Source organism: Harmonia axyridis, chromosome 6 (assembly GCF_914767665.1).
Source record: "Harmonia axyridis chromosome 6, icHarAxyr1.1, whole genome shotgun sequence".
Classification (NCBI taxonomy): Eukaryota; Metazoa; Arthropoda; class Insecta; order Coleoptera; family Coccinellidae; genus Harmonia; species Harmonia axyridis.
In genome coordinates this window covers 40,036,559-40,059,247 of record NC_059506.1, presented here as the reverse complement: position 1 = coordinate 40,059,247, position 22,689 = coordinate 40,036,559, and the positions used below count along the sequence as shown (strand labels likewise).

Below are 22,689 nucleotides of genomic sequence, written 5' to 3'. Positions count from 1 at the left end.
ATTCCCGGCTAAATATTTCTAAAACTATATGAAAAAGTCCGAAGAACCAACTCTCAAATCAAACGGATCAATCTGAGAGTCGGCACAAAAAACCAACTCATCCAAAATTAAGGAGAAACAACCCTCATTAAAAATTCCCGCCTATTTACCCCCCGAATCCCAATATCCTCTCCTCCCCTCCACATAATTTTCCGATGGGAAATGAACCCTTTGCCGATTTTCGCAGACATCTCGCGAACTACGTGACATCATTAATTCGAACTCAATATCAACCCTCACATTATCCTCCCCGTCCCGTCTGTCGATCGCGCATACCCTCTTTCCACAGCCACCTGTTGCACGAGTCGACTACGCGCCCCGGCTGCTCGGACTCGACTTCCAACTTAGTCCGGAAGAGTCCGGTACAGCGATCGCTTCGAGAGAGAGTGAGTTCGAACCCCGCGCCAGCCAAAGACTGTTCGCCGTTCCCGCGACTCTGATCCACCAGTCGACTTGAGTTTTGTTCGTCCGTCAGTTATAGTTGTGAAGTGAAAAATGGTGCAATTTTGTTGATTAAAGATTTTCTAATGGTTTCCGAGATGATACCTTTCTTCTTTTTCTGTTGGTTTGCTGTCGCGAAAGGTGAATATTTTTTCAGGTTTTTGCTGCAATTTTTCTGATAGATGTTTGGTTGGTTTTACGTTTTATTTGTGTGGTATGCTTCGTTTTGTTTGTCTGTCAGATTTCGAAATATTCTCGGAAAAAGTGCTTGGAAATTTAAAATTTTTCTCACTTAAAAAGTAATTAAGTATACTGAAACTTTGGTTGATAATTTCCACATTCATCACAAAATATCTGAATGCGAACTAAAAATTCTTAATTAAATATTCATACAAAAAAATAAGAATGAATGTTAGTGAAGAGCTTTGAACCTATGATTATTCTTTTGAAAATTGAGCTAAATTTTTTATAAATTACGAAACTATGAGAGCTAGAACTTTGGTATAGAGGTTATTAAATTCCGGTATATGATTTTTTTTATTTGTTAATTTTTAGCCTTTAAAATCCTCCAATAGTTCCACGGAAGTATTCCACTAAAGAAAAGGAATATAGCTTGAGTATCTACGCTTACAGGCAATATATCATACATAGTGTAATAAAAACTTCTATATTTTTACTGCCAATATGTGATATTAACATTTTGGGAATTTTATTGTGTAACCTCGCTATTTCGAACTTATTACAAGTTCATATTCAGACACTGAAGGTTCTGCAAAAGGTACAGACTATTTAATATGGATTCAGCTACAAAAAAGCTGATAAAACCAACTACGAGTGCCACATGTCGAATCAAAAGGCAGGAGACTCAACTATTTGGAATACATTGTAAATTATAAGTGAATGAACAGAAATAGTTTCGAAATTAGGAAACAAATAGAAATAATACCTAAAATTCTAGATATTTGCATAACGTTTGAAGATGTTATTTCCGCCTTTACCAAACTATTGTGCCCTTTTTTGGTTTTTTATATTCATATAAATGATCTATACAAATTTGTATAACTTTGCAATAAGTGCTAAACTGAGGGGTTACACAATGTAATCACCAAATTGTTAATATCTAATTTCTTCATAGAAAATATGAAACTTGTTTCAATAACGATACCTAAATTTCCTGTTGAATTCTATCGCAGACATAACAATGTCTAGAAGGAATTTCGGTCAAAAGCTATTGAAAACCGATTGCTAAATCCCTAATTAGTTAAAAGGATAACGTCGTTTGATTGGAAAGGTATTGGTAGCTTTTCAACATAAGAATATCCGGGAAATTCCTCATTCTACATATCACAATAGTTCTGGACAACTATTTCAACATAACTATTTTAAATGATAGAAGAAGAAAAAATGCAGGAAAAACTTGTATCAATAGATGTGTAGCATGAGCGTTTATTAAATAAGGCCAAGAAAAACTGGAATGAATATAAATGCGTTGAAAGATGAATAAGACATTATGAAAAGTAAAAAAGACCCAATGACAAAGTTGTAAGAAAGATTGAAGAAACATATTCTAAGAAGGAAAAGTAATCTTCGAAGAAACCTTCTTCTTCCAGGACGTCAAGAATCTGTAAAGACTTACAGAAATAATCGCTAACAAGGTACTTGGTTGTCGCGACAAGACGCTGCCTTTAGGAGATGATAATGACACTTGAGAAAAGAGAACGCCTGATCAAGGCTACATTTTCGAGTTAAGACGAGATAGAAGGACCATAAGAATATCAGGAGAGGAGAGAACAAAGAACCGTGGGCGTAATCGAGTCGAAGACGTATTCGATTTCCAGCTCATTACCGGAGAAACATTGCGGACCCTGTCGACAAATAATTGGACAAGTACTGTCACAGACAGATAATAATCGAGGCCTTATCTCCCCAAAAAAGAAGAAGAAGAAGAAATTCCGATCCGTTCGAGCGCCAATAACCCTAATTGGTTCGCATCCCTAATCGAATAGTTACCCCCCCACCCCCCTGTTCAACAACCGCAAATTGAAATCTCTCGCATCCCCTTTCAATCTCCCAACATCTGCGTCGATTTCTCGAATCGCGTCATTTTTCTCCCTGTCTTCCACCCGTGTGGGAAAAAAGGCCCAAGAAATGGATATCGGACTGTGATTGATCGGAGCAGATCCGACGCGATCGAGGCAGGTTCGAGCCGATCGGAGTGGATCCGAGCGTGTTTTTGATGGGACAGGTGAATTTACGGTGCATCCGGTCCTGTCTAGGTGGTGTCGTATTTCTGTTGGGCAAATACTCCCTTATGTGATGAGCGGTTCTAGGTTCGGGCCTATAAACCGGTAATCTCTTGTTATCTAGTTATGGCTCGTATAATCCTCGTAGGGTCCAGGTTTTGTTTCTGTCTATTGTACTTTTAGAGCGCTCGTTCTCCGGTACGGTGGCTCTGTCATTTCGTTGCAATGTCAGTATTTCACGAATTTCGAACAGGGGATGATCTCAATCGAATCCGTTCTCAAATTAGATTCTGTCTGTTTGCTTGTACCTAACTTGAAATTTTTTAGTCTTTTCCGACCTACATACCTAGTTTAGATAATATGGTAAATGGTAAATATAAGCATAGTATAAGGAATACTATGATACAAGATAATGACTATATAGGTATATTTGTCTTTAGCATTTCAGGTATGGATTCATCAAGCCGCATAGCTTAACATTTCAACCAACTACTTGACTTGAAAATCAAGCTCGTGAAAAATTACATACTTGAGCTTGAATGGACTTGATTTTAGATATTTATTGCTCGACTTGATATCATCCACTTGATATTACTTGAACTTGATATGCACGCGTCGCACGGCATATATTTCTGCAATCTCGTAAGCGCTTAGACTAAATAAGGGGATTCCTCGAACGCCGAGAGACTGAAGCATTCGCCAGTGTGACTTTATTAGTAGTTCTCTCACATTTCTTTGAAATCGATTGGTAGATTTTGGTAGTTTTAGAAATATCTTTCCAAACTTGGCCAAAATGGTCAAGGTTTTTCATCAACGCCAGCATCTTCAACTCCTGTGGAAAGACAATTTTCCAGAGCTGCTCTTACAGTTACAAAAATCCGCAATAGGTTAGGCGACAAATCTATAAAATGCCTCATGTGTCTTAGATCCTGGATGAAAAATTATGAAATCAAACAAAGCCTGGAGGTTTCTTAATATCAAGAAACTCACTTTTTATATTATTTTTTATTTTGTTATGTTTTATAGTGATTTAATTTATGTTTCTATTTCAAAAAAGTTGATATTTTTGGTTCTTTTATACAATGAGTTCAATAAATGAAAGTGTTTTCTCCAAGTTTCCTTCTCTTTCATAATTTCTTTTTTGATATGACACTACACAATGCTAAACTGCTAAAACTGTTGAACTGCTAAAAACCAAAAGGCTTCATATGATTCAAGGACTTGATAAATAGATACTTGACTTAAGATTGAAAAGCCAAACCGTGAATCCCTAATTTCAAGTTTGTTTTAATACCTAATCCCAATTTTGAGACCAAAAAACAAATAGTGGCTAAAAACTTGCCCTCATTGAGCCGTCTGTGTTTCTTCTATCCAGAAGCACAGATTGAGCCTCTAAGCCATTCATCTCTATTTTCCATCCAATGGTCCAGCACGTTACATGTCGATGTGAAACATGTGATGGCCCTTGTTCCGAAGACTGACAGCCTGTCAGCCGAACAGATTACGACCATCTCCCTTTTTGTCGTAGATGAAAGCTCCTTTGTGATCGCTCCCGTCGAGCACAGAACTTTCTCAGCTTATCTGCGCCCCGAGTATAGAAAGAAATGCAACGGAACAAATAAGACCGTCTGGAAAGTGCTTATTCTGTGCCCTTTGATCGCATTTCGAACAAGATGCAGATGAAAATTGCAATACTCTTCATCCCCACAAAGAGAGTACGTTTTTGTTTATTTATCATTTTATTTTTACGAAATTTATCGTTGGCAAGCTGAAAACAACATCGTGGAAATTGAAAAGTTAGTATGAGCCCACTTATTTCAATTTGAAATAATTGAATATACCATATTTGGACTAGGTTTAATTCCTTTCATATGATTTTTTTGATGAAACATACACAAGCCTTCTTTTGAAATATTCAAGGACCACTCTATGTTTTCATAAAATTAATATTAGCGTGAATATTCCGCAGACACTCCACTACACTAATTGAAGTTATACGAAAAAGTAATTAAAGATATTAAAATTTCCGAGTTCATCACCCCCGTCTATGAAAGAAACTTGTTAATTCAAATAGACAGATGTTGCCGATGCAATGAATGAAACTTAAACTAATTAAGTAATGTTTGTCAATGGAAGAAGCAGGTTACTCATTAATTAAAACGGACATGTCGGACACATCCAATACATCCATTCATATTTTTTTGAAAGGCGCATACGCGTAATTGGCGAACAAAAACTGCACGTCGGTTTAATTGAAATTAACTTTCCGATGGAAAAGTTGAAATTAGTTTGTTTTCCTTTTGTTGGGGTTTTTTTTTGATGTTCAACAACCGGTTCTGTTGGGAACCTAGTTTTAAATGTTCGGAAAAATATGTACCTAATATTGGGCTGCCTCTGAAATTTTTATAGATTCATTCGAATAGAATAATTCGTATTTAATATCAGAAACTAACAGAAACAGAAGTTTAGTCAAGTGGTAGTTTTTTCAATCTCAAGTCAAGTCAAGTATTTATTCATCAAATACTTGAATCATATCAAGCTACTTGATTTTCAGCGGTTTTATTGTGTAGTTTCACATAAATAAAAAAAAATGATGAAATGAGAAGGAACCTTGCAAAAAACACTTTAATTTATTGAACTAACTACACCTAAAAGAACCGGAAATATCAACTTTTTTGAAAAAGAAACATAAATCAAATCACTATAAATCATAACAAAATGAAAAATAATGAGAAAATAAAGTTTTTCAATACTCAGAAACCACCAGGCTTCCTTTGATTTCATAATTTTCCATCCAGGACCTAAGACACATGAGGCTTCTTATAGATTTGTCGCCTAACCTATCGCGGGTTTTTGTAACTGTAAGAGCAGCTCTGGAAAATTGTCTTTCAACAGGAGCTGAAGATGCTGGCGTTGATAGAAAATCCTTGGCCATTTTGGCCAAGTTTGGAAAGACATTTCTGAAACCACCAAAATCTACCAATAGATTTCATAGAAATGTCAGAAAACTACTAATAAAGTCACACTGGCGAATGCTTCAGTCTCTCGGCGCTCGGGGAATCCCCTTATTTAGTTTAAGCGCGCACGAGATTGCAGAAATATATGCTGTGCCACGCGTGCATATCAAGCTCAAGTAATATCGAGTAGCTTGATATCAAGTCAAGCAATAAATACCTAAAATCAAGTCGAGTCAAGCTCAAGTATGAAATTTTTCACGAGTTTGATTTCCAAGTCAAGTGGTTGGTTGAAATGTCGATCTACTTGGCTTGATGAATCCCCAATTGCAGTGTTACCGTCTCAAAGGAACACTTCTTAGTGTTTTTATGATTGAATTTCGAAATAAACGATTATAGAAGAAAAAACTCGAAGACTCAATATTCTCAGAACAAACTCGAAATTACACATAACGAATTTATAAACAAGCCACCAAAAACTGCACACCCTCCAAAATTTCTCTATTTCTCTCATCATTTTCCACGACTCTTCGAATAAAACAATAATAATAAAAATTCAACCATTCCCGAAGTTTCGGATTTGCATATAAAGCGCAAATAAACCGCCCCAACTCCAAACAACCCGAAAATAAAGTCCAAAAACCGATAGATAACGGCGTCAAACAACCCCCCTCCCTAACACTCCCAGAGCTACCAGACCGACAACAACACAAACACCACAGATCAGCAAATTTTTACTACCCTTAGCGAGCAAACCATAGACGGACGTATATCCGTGTCGCATTATCAAGTTATCCGATTTTATTAAGCGTGATACATTAAAACCGACGCTATCCCTTGTTATTCGGCACCCCCGCCGAACAATGGACGGTGAGGAGGGGGTGGGCGAGAAGACGTCGGGGGTGGTTGCCAACCCCTCGTCCGACATATTTTATTGCCTGTCAAACAACGGTGCGGGGTAGCGCCTCGCACCCAGACCGCAAAACGTCAGAATTACGCCGCACCCGATAGGGGATGTATTTCCGGGCTGTACAGCTGGACGTCAGGGGGTGGATTGATGACCTCGCCGGGAGCGAAATCCGAACCGATTGTGGAGGTGCCGCCGCGAGTCGGCCTTGAAGAGTAAGACTTGACGCGGATTCTATGGTTGAGCTATCGTAGGCTGTCGTGAGCTTGAGTTGAGGGATACCTGTCCACTGATTTATGGAGGTTCCTGTATATAGGTAGGATTTGGGGTCGATGACGTGAAAGTTAAGGGATTGTTTAATTTCTTACCTTTATTGAGGATTCTATCTCAGTAATTAACCATCATTCTATGAGCTGACTTCCCCTTTGTCTCGATGACATCTTTACTAAATGATACTTCTCGTCCTGAAACAAAATTGAAATTTTTAGGATGCAAGTCTCTTGATTCTGTTAAGTATTTATCAATTATGCCTATCTTAAGGTATGCGTTTCTGTTTTTGAACGTTATTGTATCAATTTGACTTTGGAGAGAACTCAAGTAGGGATTCATGGCTTGGTTTGATGTTAAAACTAGTCAAGCTAGTCAAGTAGTAGTTTTTTCAATCTCAAGTTAAGTCAAGTATTTATTCATCAAGTATTTGATCAAGCTACTTGATTTTTAGCAGTTTCATTGTGTAGTATCATATCAATAAAAAAATGATTAAATGAGAAGGACCCCGCAAAAAACAATCTTATTTATTAAACTTATTCGATAAGCGAACCGAAAATATCAACTTTTTTTTAAATAGAAACATAAATTAAATCACTATAAATCATAATAAAATGAAAAAATAAACAAATTGAGTTTCTTAATATTGAGAAACATTTAGGCTTCGTTTGATTTCATAATTTTCCATCGAGGATCTAAGACACACGAAGCATCTGATAGATTTATCGCCTAACCTATTGCAGGTTTTTGTTACTGTAAGAGCAGCTCTGGAAAAATTATCATTCAACATGAGCAGACAATGCTGGCGTTGATGAAAAATCCTTGGCCATTTTGTCCAAGTTTGGAAAGATATTTCTGAAACTACCGAAATCTACTAATAGATTTCATAAAAATGTGGGAAAACTACTAATAAAGTGACACTGGCGAATGCTTCAGTCTCTCGGCGCTCGAGGAATCCCCTTATTTAGTTTAAACGCGCACAAGATTGCAGAAATATATGCCGTGCGACGCGTGCATATCAAGCTCAAGTAATATCAAGTAGCCTGATATCAAGTCAAGCAATAAATATGTAAAATGAATTCAAGCCAAGCTCATGTATGTAATTTTTCACGAGCTTGATTTTCAAGTCAAGTAGTTGTTTAAAATGTCAAGATCCAACATACACTACTGGAAACTTGAAACTTCTGGAATTGAGCTTCAATAAAAAATGTTTCAAATGGATTGGATGGACAATTCATCAATTATACAAAAAAAACCATCGTTCAAAACACAAAAATTGTGAAATTCTAATACAAACCCATCAAAATAACCTAAAAAAACTTTTAAAACAAATAATCAGAGAGGAAAAACTGAGAGTTTCACACCATTTAACAACTATTCAGACTAGAATATTGATATTTATCATTTGATTTTTCCAGCCAAGGCATACTACCATAAAATTTACAATGTTTTCCACGAACTTCCGATTATTGAAAATAATCAATACGAAATAAACTGAGTTATCCATGAACTCGGCGCTCAAATCGAGCAAAGTTAATCCACTCTCCAAGAAAATAACAAACCAAAAAGCTCTACAATAAAACCAAATACGGCAACATGCGCAAAAACGTTCAATAACGGCCCAAACTACGACTTCAAAGTCCCATGTACCGACTATAATAAACAAGATTCAGCAGATTGCAGAGCGCAAAGCGAAGATTCCTGTAATCATCCCGCTGCAACCTCTTCCAGACGACCTGGTCGGAAAAATGTCGGCACATCGTATTTTCCACCGGATACACCCTCGTTACGTCACATCCGCTCCGATTTATCCGGATCCAATACCGGATAGCAAAAATGTGTCCTAGGCTGCAGCCTAGAGCCCCCTCGGTGGACAGCGGCATGTCCTTCCGGTCGAATTGTCAGATACGCGGATGCGCCAATCTCCGACATATTTTTCCCTTTGCCGGACGGCTAATAGTCGCGGAAAATCCGGAGATCAAAGGCGGCCGCGTCCAGAACATCAAAGGATCGCCGTCGCATGACTCCGGGACACGAAAAAATTGAACCGTATCGCATTACGGCCACTGTTTTTCCGCACTGGCTGTGCAACGTTGATTTGGGTCAGGGAAAATGCCGGGGAAATATTCGGGATCGGGTTTCGAATATGTTTTTCATGTTTCTGTCGGCGATATTATCGTTACGACAGAGGAAAGAGAATTGCGGACGTTATTTTAAATTTCTGAAAGTCTTTTTCGAGTCAACTGAGATAGAGTATTGTGTTATTGTATTTTCTCGGAGCTACATAGTCTTGTATTTGATTTGAAATGTTGTTGTTTACGTGATACGGTATTGCTGAATTGTTTTATAGAGGTTTGACTTTATTTTATTCAGAACTGGCATGAACCCAGCAGATGTTACAATTTATTCCATTTGACCCCTATAAATACATTGAATTTTACAAATTTATATAGAAATGATTCAATTTGAAATAGTTTTCATGGCAATACTGTGTATTCTCTTTTGACATTTATAAAGGGTGTTTTTTTAGAGCTATAGAACTTTAAATTTCAATGAAACAACGATGGATTATTCGATTGACATGAATTTTATTTATCCGCAAGATAATCTTGTGGCATTACATTTTAAATATGATTTCTGGCATATGACCGCCACGTCTGGCTCGGATGTAGTCCAATCTGGACGTCCAATTTTCGATGACTTTTTCCAACAATTGTGGCCGTTTATCGGCAATAACAGGGCGAATGTTGTCTTCCAAATGGTCAAGGGTTTGTGGCTTATCCGCATAGACCAATGACTTTACATAGCCCCACAGAAAGTAGTCTAGCGGTGTCAAATCACAAGATCTTGGAGGCCAATTCACAGGTCCAAAACGTGAAATTAGGCGGTCACCAAACGTGCCTTTCAATGAATCGATTGTGGTATGAGCTGTGTGACATGTTGCGCCATCTTCTTGGAACCACAGCTCCTGGACATCATGGTTGTTCAATTCAGGAATGAAAAAGTTAGTAATCATGACTCTATATCGATCACCATTGACTGTAACGTTCTGGCCATCATCGTTTTCGAAGAAGTACGGACCAATGATTCCACCAGCCCATAAAGCGCACCAAACAGTCAGTTTTCCTGGATGTAACGGTGTTTCGACATACACTTGAGGATTAGCTTCACTCCAAATGCGGCAGTTTTGTTTATTGACGTAGCCATTCTATCAGAAGTGCGCTTCATCGCTAAACAAAATAAAATGGACGTAGTGCGCGATACGTATTCCGCACAGAACCATTATTTTCGAAATAAAATTGCAAGCGTTGTTCAGGCGTGAGTCTATTCATGATGAATTGCCAAACCAAACTGAGAATAAATCACTTGACAGCTGTTAAATCGGTCGCCATCTTGTACAGGAATGCTAACTTAAAGTTATATACCTCGAAAAAAAAAACACTTGTTACTGTTAGTTCGATTGTGATTGGCGACACTAAGTTTCCATCTTTCTTTTATTCGGGATCGTTTCTCAGTATTTATTGATATAGTCGTAGATAAAGTATAGTATTCAACTTGCGGTAATGGTCATAACTCACTTGATGTTATTCGCAAAAGTCCAGGATAACACCGACCGTGGTCCACCCTGTATAGGTAACGATACGAGTATTTTACGGACCTTCCATTGCTATAAAATTTATTCGTCCAATAATTCTATTGAAGTAATTCGACTCTTTGCATTCACGATAGACCGAAACCATAGAAACCCTGAAACTCTGCAAGATCATCGAAACGTACGAAATCGACGTCAGCAACAAAATGGCGAATACGCCAACATCCTCCGATCCTAAATCATCTCCGGGGACGTCGTCCAATACGGAACAACTCCGCAACATACAAAACGACGCGACCTGAAAAATCCTTCCGCAACACAGATTCTCTCTTCTCTTCTTCTTTTTCGTGCAACCGTGTGGCGTAATGGCCGCGGCCAGTCCTTTTACACTACGTCTAATCTGTATGGGACCCCGACGTCCGTTGGCGCAGTGTTTTGTTTACAACTTTAACGACCGACGTGACCCGTTCCGTCACGTGATATACGGGCCCAGATAAGAACGGGCCGGTGTCCCCTTTCGAAATAATAATTGCCGCCCGGGAGCACAGAGCACGGTTCGTGTTCGCCCTTCTATGACCGCAGTGGGTGGAGGGGGTGGATTTGACACACGGTGGAATAATTACAGGAAGGAGCTGTTTATTCTTCGACGTCGTTTGGGAGGTTTACGACCTGGGTTGGAGGGGGCGAAGGAGATAGGAGAGGGGGTGGTTGGATTTTGTGACAGCGGGAGCTGCACGGTAGGGGTGTAAATTGAATGAGGGAATTTTGATAGTTGGGGATGTAACGACTAGAAGGCTTTTGTGTTCTCTTGCAAAATTGATGAGTGTTTCCATAAAAAGTTGAATAAAAATGAAAATTATACTTCACAATCGAAAACTAGGTACCTAATTTCGGAGAATATTGAAAAGAAAATTCAAATTATGAATTTTTCACTTAAAAACACAAATACACTGAAAGATAATAGAATTATTAAAAATATAAAACCTTCAATGAGTCAATGGGATTATTATGTGCAGATTCTTTGATTATGTGCGAAAATCGCTTTTTGATTTCTTAAATTTTTCGGAGATAACTTCGTATGGCAGTTTAGAACATACCTACTATTTTTTTATATCACTTTGAAAATTGAAAGGTTTTTGAACGTATCTCGAATTACAAAATTGTTGAAATTGTACAGACATATTTGTATTGTATATTGTACAGTATATTTTGAATTTTTCAAAAAAAAATTGTTCGTTCTCGTGTATTACGATTTGAAAATTCAGATTATCAATAAATGGAAAAATTACAAAATGAGAAAACGATAACTGACAATTCGCTTAAAGCATTGTTTAAAAAAAAATGGTTATTCCATGTTACTGAACAAATGTTGGAAAATATACGATTGAAAAACCTTTCAATTTTCAAAGTTATATAAAATAAAAACTATTAATTTTTTTGTGCAAAAAAACAGTGAGTCCAAACTGCCATATGAAGCTTTCTTCCAGAAATTGAATGAATCTATCAAGCGATTAATGCACAGAATCAAAATAAATCTGCACTGAAAAACCCACTGTGTACTCCGTTGGCTAATTGATATTCAAAATTTTAAATCGCTGGTTCATCGTATCCACGAACACAACAGTGATAAACATGGCCCAGTTACGATCATGACGTCACCCTGAAAACTTCGCGAAATCTAATGTGATAATACATCATTCTCCTTTCCTACAAAATGCAAGTCGAAATTCAGATAATCTCGACAGTCATTTCGAACACGCCTACCTGTACCCCTTCTCGAAGATGTTGGCATGGAAATTGTTCTAAGTTCAAATGACCGCATCATTCTATCTTCTTTCAACTAATGGGATTTTATCTCTGTTCCTAGCATTAAGTATCTACTCTATCGAGACGTATTGTTGCCAAAACTGTATGTTCGCTCCTTTGAGGTTCTTCAGAAAACATTCTAGAGCACATATATAAACATCTGGCAACAATGATTAACTTTTAGCGCTCGAGTATGATATTCAGCCTGCATATTATTTTGAATCTGAGATTGTACGAACTATCGTATCTGGTATTGGGATGCGACAACGTTAGCATATAGATACAGAGTGATTTACTGGGATGGCCTATTAGACGTTTATGGAAAACTAATCATAATTTTGAGCTGAAAATTTGCATATTGGGATTTGAGACAATGATCTTTCTCCCCTAAATATTTTCAGATCTCTACAACTTCCGGTTATACCGAAAACAGACTACTTAAAAAACTCAAATTCATCAAAACTCAAGATTTTCAAATTAGAACCTATATTGTTTATTATTTCAGTCGATTCTAGGTACAAAAATGGTGGAAGTTACTCAAGCAAACCCTATACCTACCTACCTAAAATGAATACTTTAAGAGTAATCGAGGAAAAACTTGAAATGAGGAAAACCGCAATTTATAACTGTGTGGAGTGATCTGTGACTTCTGGAAAACACCAAAATTCGATGTTTCTATAACTGAATTGGACATTTCAAATATTGAAAATTAATTATTCATAATTGAAAATTGTATTGGTTTATGGATTTCTCAACAATCTCAATAAAAAATTAATTGTGATTCATGAAATGTAAAATTCAGTTATCCATCGAATTTTAGTTTAGTAGTTTGGTGTAGGTATATAGAAAATAATTTGTCGAAATAAATTTGGATTTGACTGTAGTGCTTAAGGCCAAATTGTTCAACGTTGGTTTTCCTTCTACCTTTCCGCCAAAAACTCCGGCAGTAGATTCTACAACGTAGCTTGAAGCAAGCACATAAAATCCAAACCTCCGTGTTAAGGCCAAATTCATTTTAATGCATATGTTTTCCAGTGGCACTGGGTTCCTTCTGAAGAAAATGTAGCAGATCAGGCTACCAAAGAATTGAAAAATATCAATCTTAAACAAGATGGAGATTGGTTTAGCGGACCATCGTTTTTGGGAAAACCAAGGAAATTATGGTATTGTGAGGGTGGCAAAAATTCAAACGAAGAAAGGCATTTATAAAAGACCTGTTACGAAGCTGTGCATCCTTCCGACCACTTAGTGAAGATTTAAGTTCTTCACGGGGGGGAGAAATGTTAAGGCCAAATTCATTTTTCAATTTGACAGACGAGTGAACAGGAAATCAAAGGAGTTTAGTTTTTTTGATAGTTCTGAATTGTCAAGTTTTTCAAATAAAAAGTTATTGAAGAATTTCACATTTGAATTTACACTCCGCAAACTTAAATCGCGAGACCACGTCCCAGAATTTTCGACGTCAACTGTGAAGTGAAACGGAAACCCGCAGCATCCAAAACATCACAACCCGGTCGTGATTTTCCGGATTATGACCCGAACAACCATTAACGTTCGAGTGTTCGTTACAAAACGAGTTTTTGGGTCCCAGAAAGCCGCGCAAATTCACACTTAATTAAGGCCTGCAGAATGGCGCGTTCCGGGAATTAGTTTGCGCCCCCCCGAAGGGGGCAAAAACGAGGATTCCTCTAAAAACGCGGCATGGCATGATGAATGTTTGAGCCCGGCGATAAACAGGGAATTCATAAGCACAGACGCTTCTTTCCCGCATGCATTACGTATACAGTGTGTTCGTAAAGTATGGAACAAATTCATTTATAGCTAAACAGATCATTTTAAGTAATAATCCTGAAATACGTCGATTTTTTATTTTAATTTACCGTATTTTAAAATAATAATCTAATATACAGGGTGAATTACTTTCGAGTAATGACGTCACCGTCATTTTTTTTAATGGAATACCCCCATTTTGTCTCAATTTTCCGATTACTCCAGCTGAGCTGATTCCAAAAATGTATCACATGTTGATTCCAATTGGTACAGGGTGGACAAAAATACAATAGTTTTGTGTGTACTCATAAAGTAACGCGTAACATTCTTTATTAGTTAAATTAACAATATTATCAAAAATACTTATTGTCTAGCGGCAATTGGTTTGAATGTAACACCCTGTAGTTTGTTACATTTTTAGATTAATGAAAATGAGCTGTTTCCAAACATGTTTGGTACTTGTGGTCTAGCAGACAGAATATAAAAGAAATTATTTCTTATTTTAAACATTTTTTTATTCTAAAAATGTAACTAACTACATTCAAACCAATTTCCACTAGGCAATAAGTATTTTTGATAATATTGTTAATTTAACTGATGAAGAATGTTACGCGTTACAAAACTATTGTATTTTTGTCCACCCTGTACCAATTGCAATCAACATGTGATACATTAATTAATTAATCCGAAAATTGAGACAAAATGGGGGTGTTCCATTTAAAAAAAATGACGGTGACGTCATTACTCGAAAGTAATTCACCATGTATATTAGATTATTATTTTAAAATACGGTAAATTAAAATCAAAAATTGACGTGTTTCAGGATTATTTCTTAAAATGTTATGTTATTATTTAGCTAAAAATGAATTTGTTCCATACTTCACGGATCTACCTACCTAGTGTGTATACCTACCCTTGGCTAATTGATATTCAAAATTTTAAATCGCTGGTTCATCGTATCCACAAACACAACAGCGATAAACATAGTCGAATTACGATCATGACGTCATCGTGAAAACTTCGCAAAATAAAATGTGGCAATACATGATTCTGCTTTCCTTCAAAATACAAGTTGAATTTCAGATAAGATAATCTCGACACTCATTCGCCTACTCGTACCCCTTCCCAAATATGTTGTCATGGAAGTTGTTCTAAGTTCAAATGACCGCATCATTCTATCTTCATTCAACTAATGGAATTTTATATCTGTTCCTCGCATTAAATATCTATTCCATCGAGACGTATTGTTGCCAAAGCTGTGTGTTCGTTCCTTTGGGGTTCCTTTGAAAACATTCTAGAACACACATATAAACATCTGGCAACAATGATCAACTTTTAACCCTCCAATATCTTATTCAGCCAGCATATTGTTTCGAATCTGAGATTGTACGAACAACGGAATCAACTCATAATATCCTTGGACTTTTAGAAGATTTGTGACATGGTGCAGGGCGGTTCAAATGCAGTCTTAGAATGGGATCTCCGGAACTAGAGCAACTAAAACAAAGATCCAATCATTAGGCAGCTAGGCAATTTATGTGAAATTTAATTTGATTTGAATTGGTTTGAATGTAACACCCTACAGTTTGTTACATTTTTAGATTCATAAAAATTTATAAAAATAAAAAATAATTTCTTTCATAATCTGTCTACTGGACCACAAGTACCAAACATGTTTGGAAACAGCTCATTTTTATTAATCTAAAAATGTAACAAACTACAGGGTGTTACATTCAAACCAATTGCCGCTAGACAATAAGTATTTTTGATAATATTGTTAAGTCAACAAATAAAGAACGTTACGCGTTACTTTATGAGCACACACAAAACTATTGTAGTTTTGTCCACCCTGTACCAATTGGAATCAACATGTGATACATTTTTGGAATCAGCTCAGCTAGAGTAATCAGAAAATTGAGACAAAATGGGGGTGTTCCATTTAAAAAAAATGACGGTGACCTCATTACTCGAAAGTAATTCACCATGTATATTAGATTATTATTTTAAAATACGGTAAATTAAAATAAAAAAACGACGTGTTTCAGGATTATTTCTTAAAATGGTCTGTATAGTTAAAAATGAATTTGTTCCATACTTTACGGACACAGTGTGTAGAAAATTGAACCGGTCAAAGAAAAAGCGTTTCCGGATTGTGTCCATAGAGGGGGCTGCGGCAAAAACCGTTCCGTGATGCGATCCCAGTCTACTTTTAATTAATTCCAGATAAGCGGACGGGCCGAGATTTACGGACAACTGGTTAATATGCATGAGCGGGTAAGTTTATGCGCGCTCGTGGGGTTCAAGGGGGGACGGGACCATCTTCTATGGCTATGGGGTCAATTGAACTGTTTCGAGGGATATCGCGAGGCGTTATCTTTGGCTAATTGGACGGCATGTTTACGAATTTCTGGATTTTGCTTTCAGTATTCGACGTGGGGAGTGAATTAGATTGGATGTTTTAACTCAGCAGGTATAAGGATGTGAATAAGATAACATTACGAATATTTGTACATGAGAAGAGAAAGTTGTGTGCAAAATTGAGATTGAATACTTTTATTCTTTTGCTATTCCATAAATTCATCCTAGAGCATATGATTGACATACTTCCAAGAGTGCCATAATTGTTTTAATATGAAAACAAATAGGTGAGTTGAAAGAAACAGGATATTCAACTGTGGATATTTATATTGAATACTTCTCATTTATTTTCAATGGCAAAATCAAGATGAATCAAGTAGTAGAGTTGGCTATAATGTAGGTACATATTATAGAACAAATTTGATTACAAGTGGAGTCTAACATTTTTCATTGATTACAGAGCCATAAAACTTCATTTCCATATTTTCACACTGATGGTTTCAAAAATATTGATGCAGATCAATATTTTTATGAGATAGTTGGAACAAATCGAATGCTTCATTTCATAAAGGAATTCCTTTCTATCAGAATGCACACTTATTTATTTTGTATCTACACAATTATTTTGGAAATTGTTTTTAAATTTCTCGAAAATATGTATGGAACTTCAATATTCTGTTGGGTTTCTTCAAGTCTTAGATGATTTTCATTTTATGCAAACATAATATCAAATATCATATACCAATAACAGTGTAAACTGTATACTGGAAATGAAAATGAATATTTTAGGTTAGAACATAGATTATTCGAACTGCTGTGTTTGAATTTGCAACACTCGAAATTTGAGGTTCAAACTTAAAACCACAGACTACTAGTATGTGTTAGAACTTTCACAGATGAATATTATTTATTAGAAAAGGTTAAATGGCAATTCTTGTACGAAATGAAATAAACAACGATATAGGTATTATAAATGCGATATAATAAATGAATGTATATGAATTATGAATGTCAGTGCTAAGCTAATATGGGTGGTAGCGAGCTCAATTCGTTATGATTATCGAAAATGAAATAGAAAATCAAGAGAAAAATAAATAATCTTTATCGAATCGAATCGAACCTTATTATTTAAACATCCCCAGGGCAGAATTAAAAAATTACTGTTCAAAAAACCACTTCAAACCACATGAAGCCTAACAAATAAAATAATAATCCGCAGGTTCAAATGTCTACGCAAATCTAAACAGTCTGACAGATCCCTCCTCCAACCAGCAAGGACAAGCACCCAATTTCGTGACTCCTGGACAAACCTACAGGATAGCCACAGGAAGTACAGTTGTCCTACCTTGCAGAATATCCCAACCAGGTAAGAAAAACCTACTCTTAACTCTTTTCAAAGATATCTCAAATCCAAGTACTCAGCATATACCTATCACGTATAAGTCTTTAGAAATCTAACCTATAATACAGGTAGCTACGTGCTGGCATGGAAGAGAGGCATCGCAGTATTAACAGCAGGTCCGGTAAAGGTATCTCCAGATCCCAGACTACGACTCTTACCCTCACCATCACGTCCTCCTTCTCTGCCAGGGACGGTACCAGAGCTAAGCGGCAGTGGGTACAGTCTAGAACTCAGAGACGTGAAGCCTCACGATGCTGGCGATTACGTTTGTCAAATTGGCACCTTGGAACCCAAAGAAATCACCCACACCTTGGAAATACTCGGTGAGTTTTCAACTCTTTGTCGTACCCTTGAATCTATCAGTATTTCTTCCCACAGTACCACCCAGGATCCACTTTGTGTCCCATTCCGGCCCTGTGAAAGTACTGCAAGGCGCCACCGTCAAGATGGAGTGTAGAGCGTCCGGCAACCCTGTACCCACAGTGTCCTGGACCAGAGAGAACGACGCGCTGCCCAGCGGTGAAAAATCTGTGCTCGGTCTGTCTATGGTCATACAACACGCTGATAGACACTCAGCCGGTACTTATCAGTGTACTGCTGATAACGGGGTTGGTCAACCTGACAGCAAATACATCACACTTACCGTCATGTGTAAGTTACATTGGAATTCCAGTTAGTTTTCATGTAGTTACGTTGGTACTTTCTAGATGGCCCAGAAGTTGATCCAGAGCGTGGTACCATCCATACTGGGCTTGGTTTGGAAGCGCAACTTGTCTGTATAGTACACGCTGAGCCTGCTCCTCAGGTAAAAACTCTTCTTGTAATTGTTGAGCATTTAGATTAACAAGTTTCGTTTTCAGGTAATCTGGTACAAAGACACTGCCCAACTTGGCACCACTGAGCAACACGCCACTCATTCCAGAGGAAACAGATATACTCTAGTCATAAGAAACGTTACTAGGTCAGATTTCGGGAATTACAGGTAAATCTAAACCTTCCACTATCGTAATTATCTCAACTAATCCCTCCATATCTTCTTCAGTTGTTCAGCCAGCAATATCCATGGAAAAGGACGCAGCCAGATCATCCTTACCGGCGTTGCCGGTTTGGCCGTATTCGACTCAAGCTCTATCGGTTCTGAAAAGGACATCTACAACGTCACGTGGTCGGTCAACAGCCACGCCTTGATAACAGAATACCGGGTCTTCTACAGGGTGAAACCGAGGCATCACAGACCTGGTGCTGAGCACAGGGAGACCTTCAGAACCTTTTTGAACAGCAGCGTGAAGATGGACTTTTCTAACCAATGGAATAGCGTCATACTGCCTGCCAATCCTGGGATAGATAACCCACCGTATCCAGGAGTTACCAGGCAGAAGATGTGGTACTTGATGAAGCAGCTGCAGCCTGGTACTACTTATGAGGTTAGGGTTCAGGCTAAGAACGCGCATGGTTGGAATAAGATGTCGCCGATCTTTCACTTTACAACGAAATCTAACGGTAGGTGAAATTTCTTCTTCTTCAGCAGGTATTCATCGAATCTCAGATAGAAGACAACTCTAGTTGATCCTCCTAAGTTAATAGAGAAATATTCTTTCATAATCTTCCATCTTGTTTCAAAACTGTTGCTTGAAGAATTTTATCTGATTTCTAATGATTTTCGATCGAGAGTTAACGATAGATGAACCTTCTTTTTCAGATCACGAAAACATGGTAGAGCCTTCAGCCCAGCCCGCGGTCTACGGCATAGGCACCAAAGGGCTGTTTCCCTTCAACCAGGCATCTCCCATTCCTACGTTATCAACCGTCGTTCTGACAACTTTAGCATACGTTGCGATCTTCATCTGAGAGACTCGCCCACAACAGTACATGAGTGTTTAGAAGAAGATTGTTCAAGCGCCCCGAGGTTACCAGAAGATGTGATTGGAAGTAGTGGAATTGGTTGTGATACAGACTGACATTAAGTGTATAGCGTCTCAGAGTTATTTTCGAAGATATTCATCATTCGCCGACACTAAGTTACCAAACTGCATGTTGTTGTGTTCAGTTCTTCTGTTGTTCTGTTTTTTACGCTTCAATGGTTTTTGAACTTTTGTACATAAAGACTGAGATATTTTTATATAAGAGTGCAATGAGATGAACTCTATCAAATTGTCTATTGGATACGAAATGTTCAGTTGATGAAATGTAAATAAAGCTTAAACACCTCCTCACTTGTTTTTGTTCCCAAACCCTTTCGGAAGAGTGTTTCAATTTGGACATAGTTATTTTTGTGCAGTGGGTTATCCTATTCAATAATAGAGAGATACTCGCTTCAAAAATGTTTAGAAATTGTTAGATTGAATCAATAATTCATGGAGAAACATTATTCTATTAATCGACTTACTATTGGTTGTATTGTAAACCAATTTGAAAGTGAATTTGCATTATATGATACAAGAGTACTAGTACCAAGCTCTACTTGGTAGCACTTTGCCTACATTACGACAAATAGTCAGTCGATTAACTGAATGGTGGTGTCGATGGATTCTTGTTACTTTTTTCACAAATGAGCACTGATTTAAATAGCATAACTTACTGCACACAAATGATATAAGAAATAGCAAAAAAAAAACACAATGTTGCTATTATAACCATTTTAAATTGTATAATTTCTATTGGGAAACCTTTTATTAGTGATTAAATTGAAATATCATCTGCAAAACCCAATAGATTAAAGATTCAGTCAGATGAATCAGAAGCATCAAGAAGAAGTAGTTGAAAATTTGGATAATCTATTTTCAACAATGTACTACTCACTGATCAGTGAAAAGAGAACATAGTAGAATATTATAGTTTTTGATGAGTAAAGTTCAACTTACATAGCTGAAAACAGTCTGAGCTGTTTGGAACAGTTGTTGTTTTCAATTCCAATAAGTACACTGTAGAAACAATTCTGATGTGAACTGTTCTGAACTATGTAAGTTGAACTGTAATTACTGAAAACAACAACTGTTCCAAACAGTTCGCATCAGAACTGTTTTAAACTACATTGAACTGTTCTTATAAGAACTGAAAACAATAACTGTTCTAAACAGTTCAGATTAGAACTGTTCTTATCAGAACTAAAACCAACAACTGTTTCGAACAGTTCACATCAGAACTGTTCTTATCAGAACTGAAAACAACAACTGTTCCAAACAGTTCACATCAGAACTGGTTTCAACTATGTTGAACAGTTCTTATCAGAACTGAAGATTAAATTCATCCTTTCAGCTTTCGGAGTTGTTTATTTCAATCAGTTCAGACCGTTTGACCTCGCCGATATCGGCACTGGAAAAATCGAGGGCAATAATCCGTTAGAATTGCCAGCTGCAGGCGAAATCCCTCATCCTGCTATAGAGAAAAAAGTCGGAGCAGAAACAATAAGCTCTGGCGCTCCGGGTAATCCGTCTCCGGTTCCGTTTTCTGAAAAATCCGGGCCGATTGGATTTCCGACAAAATATCCCGAGGCGCGCGCGACAAACAGAAAAGAAGAGAGGAGAACTGTCTAGAAACGAAAGCAATGTTGCCGTTACCTGTCGGCGATGTCGCAGGACGTAATGAAACGGCCAGGAGGGTAGCAAATTGTTTGTAAGCGGTTCAATTAGGTGATTCACGAGAGGGAGGGCGAGGCGGAAGGCAAACAGAGGGTGCTGGAAATGAGAACGACGATCGGATTTCGACAAGTATCGAGTGGAGCGGGCGTACGTTCGGTCCAAGTGCCGGATTATGCAAAACGCGGACTCGACATATGGTCTTCGAGGTTGATGGGGTGTTGGGTCAGACGTGCTTAACCTAAGGGGGATGTTATTTGATGGCGTCTCGGAAACACCTCTCGTTTCTTGGGTAGATTGGAACATTTGGACAATATGTTTGCTGGGATAATTCTGTATTCGAACAGATGATATTTAATCATTAAGTTCAATTCCAGAAGAATGGAATGGGCATTTTCAGCACGCATTATCAGGATTTGAAATAGGTTGCCTTTTTGTAATTCGGAAACTGACAAACACTGGTCACTGTCAAATGCGACGTAACTTTCGTTTTTCAACATATTAGCACTGATATTTTCATTTGCAGATTCGAAAAATTCATATCTACAAAGAAAATAGAATTAAACCTTCTTCGTACAATATGTTTCTATAGATTTCAACGTTTTTCAACACCAAAAAAGGCAGTTGATGCCTTCAAAATTCAAGTTTTGGAGCTACCTGAATCAGAGTCGAAAAATTGTTCTTGAAATTGGTTTAAACTTATGGAAAAGTGTATTAATGTTCAAGGAGAATATTTTGAGAAACAATTAAACCGATTTAATTATATCTCATTCATTCCCGAAATATATTAGGCCAACTGAAAAGTCCCCGGTCTAATGCACAGATGGCGATGCTAGTATTAAATCCATATGATTTTTAGTTAGTACCAACTTTCAAACGATACGTTTCAAAATTTGACAGCAGTCCGACCATTAGTTTGTGAGATATTGCGTTGTGAGTGTAGCTACTTTTCTTATTTGAAAAAAGAATTTCGTGTGCTGATAAAATATTGATTTTTGAAGGACAAAAATACAGTTGAAGCAAATCTTGGCTTGATGAAAAGTTTCCGGGGTCTGCACAAGGAAAATCAACCATCATTGATTGGTATGCTAAGTTTAAACGTGGTGAAATGAGCACCGAAGACGGCGAACGCAGTGGACGCCCAAAAGAGGCCGTCAGCGATGAAAAAATCAAAAACGTCAACAAAATAATTCTGAATGACTGTAAAGTGAAGTTGATCGAGAAAGCAAACATTGTGAAGATATCGTCTGAACGTGTACATCATATCATACACGAATATTTGTACATGAGAAAGCTGTGTGCAAAATGATTACCGCGCGAGCTCACAATCAATCA

At 37.4% G+C, this 22,689-nt stretch overlaps 1 protein-coding gene across 1 annotated transcript; it reads left to right on the top strand.

The window, feature by feature from the left end:
• The first annotated feature begins 369 nt into the window (after positions 1-369).
• On the top strand, positions 370-19,988 carry LOC123683407 (protein amalgam-like). The gene is made up of 8 exons (XM_045622426.1): positions 370-621; positions 17,597-17,743; positions 17,848-18,102; positions 18,158-18,430; positions 18,487-18,584; positions 18,640-18,761; positions 18,822-19,279; positions 19,479-19,988. The coding sequence occupies exons 1-8, from the start codon at positions 567-569 to the stop codon at positions 19,625-19,627; spliced, it is 1,557 nt and encodes a 518-aa protein (XP_045478382.1). The 5' UTR covers positions 370-566; the 3' UTR covers positions 19,628-19,988.
• The last annotated feature ends 2,701 nt before the right edge of the window (positions 19,989-22,689 follow it).

Coding starts and splice junctions, on each gene's coding strand:
- LOC123683407 (XM_045622426.1), top strand. CDS start 567: ATGGTTTCCGAGATGATACCTTTCTTCTTTTTCTGTTGGTTTGCTGTC. Junction 18,431..18,486: donor CATCACACTTACCGTCATGT/GTAAGTTACATT, acceptor GGTACTTTCTAG/ATGGCCCAGAAGTTGATCCA. Junction 18,762..18,821: donor TCAGATTTCGGGAATTACAG/GTAAATCTAAAC, acceptor TATCTTCTTCAG/TTGTTCAGCCAGCAATATCC.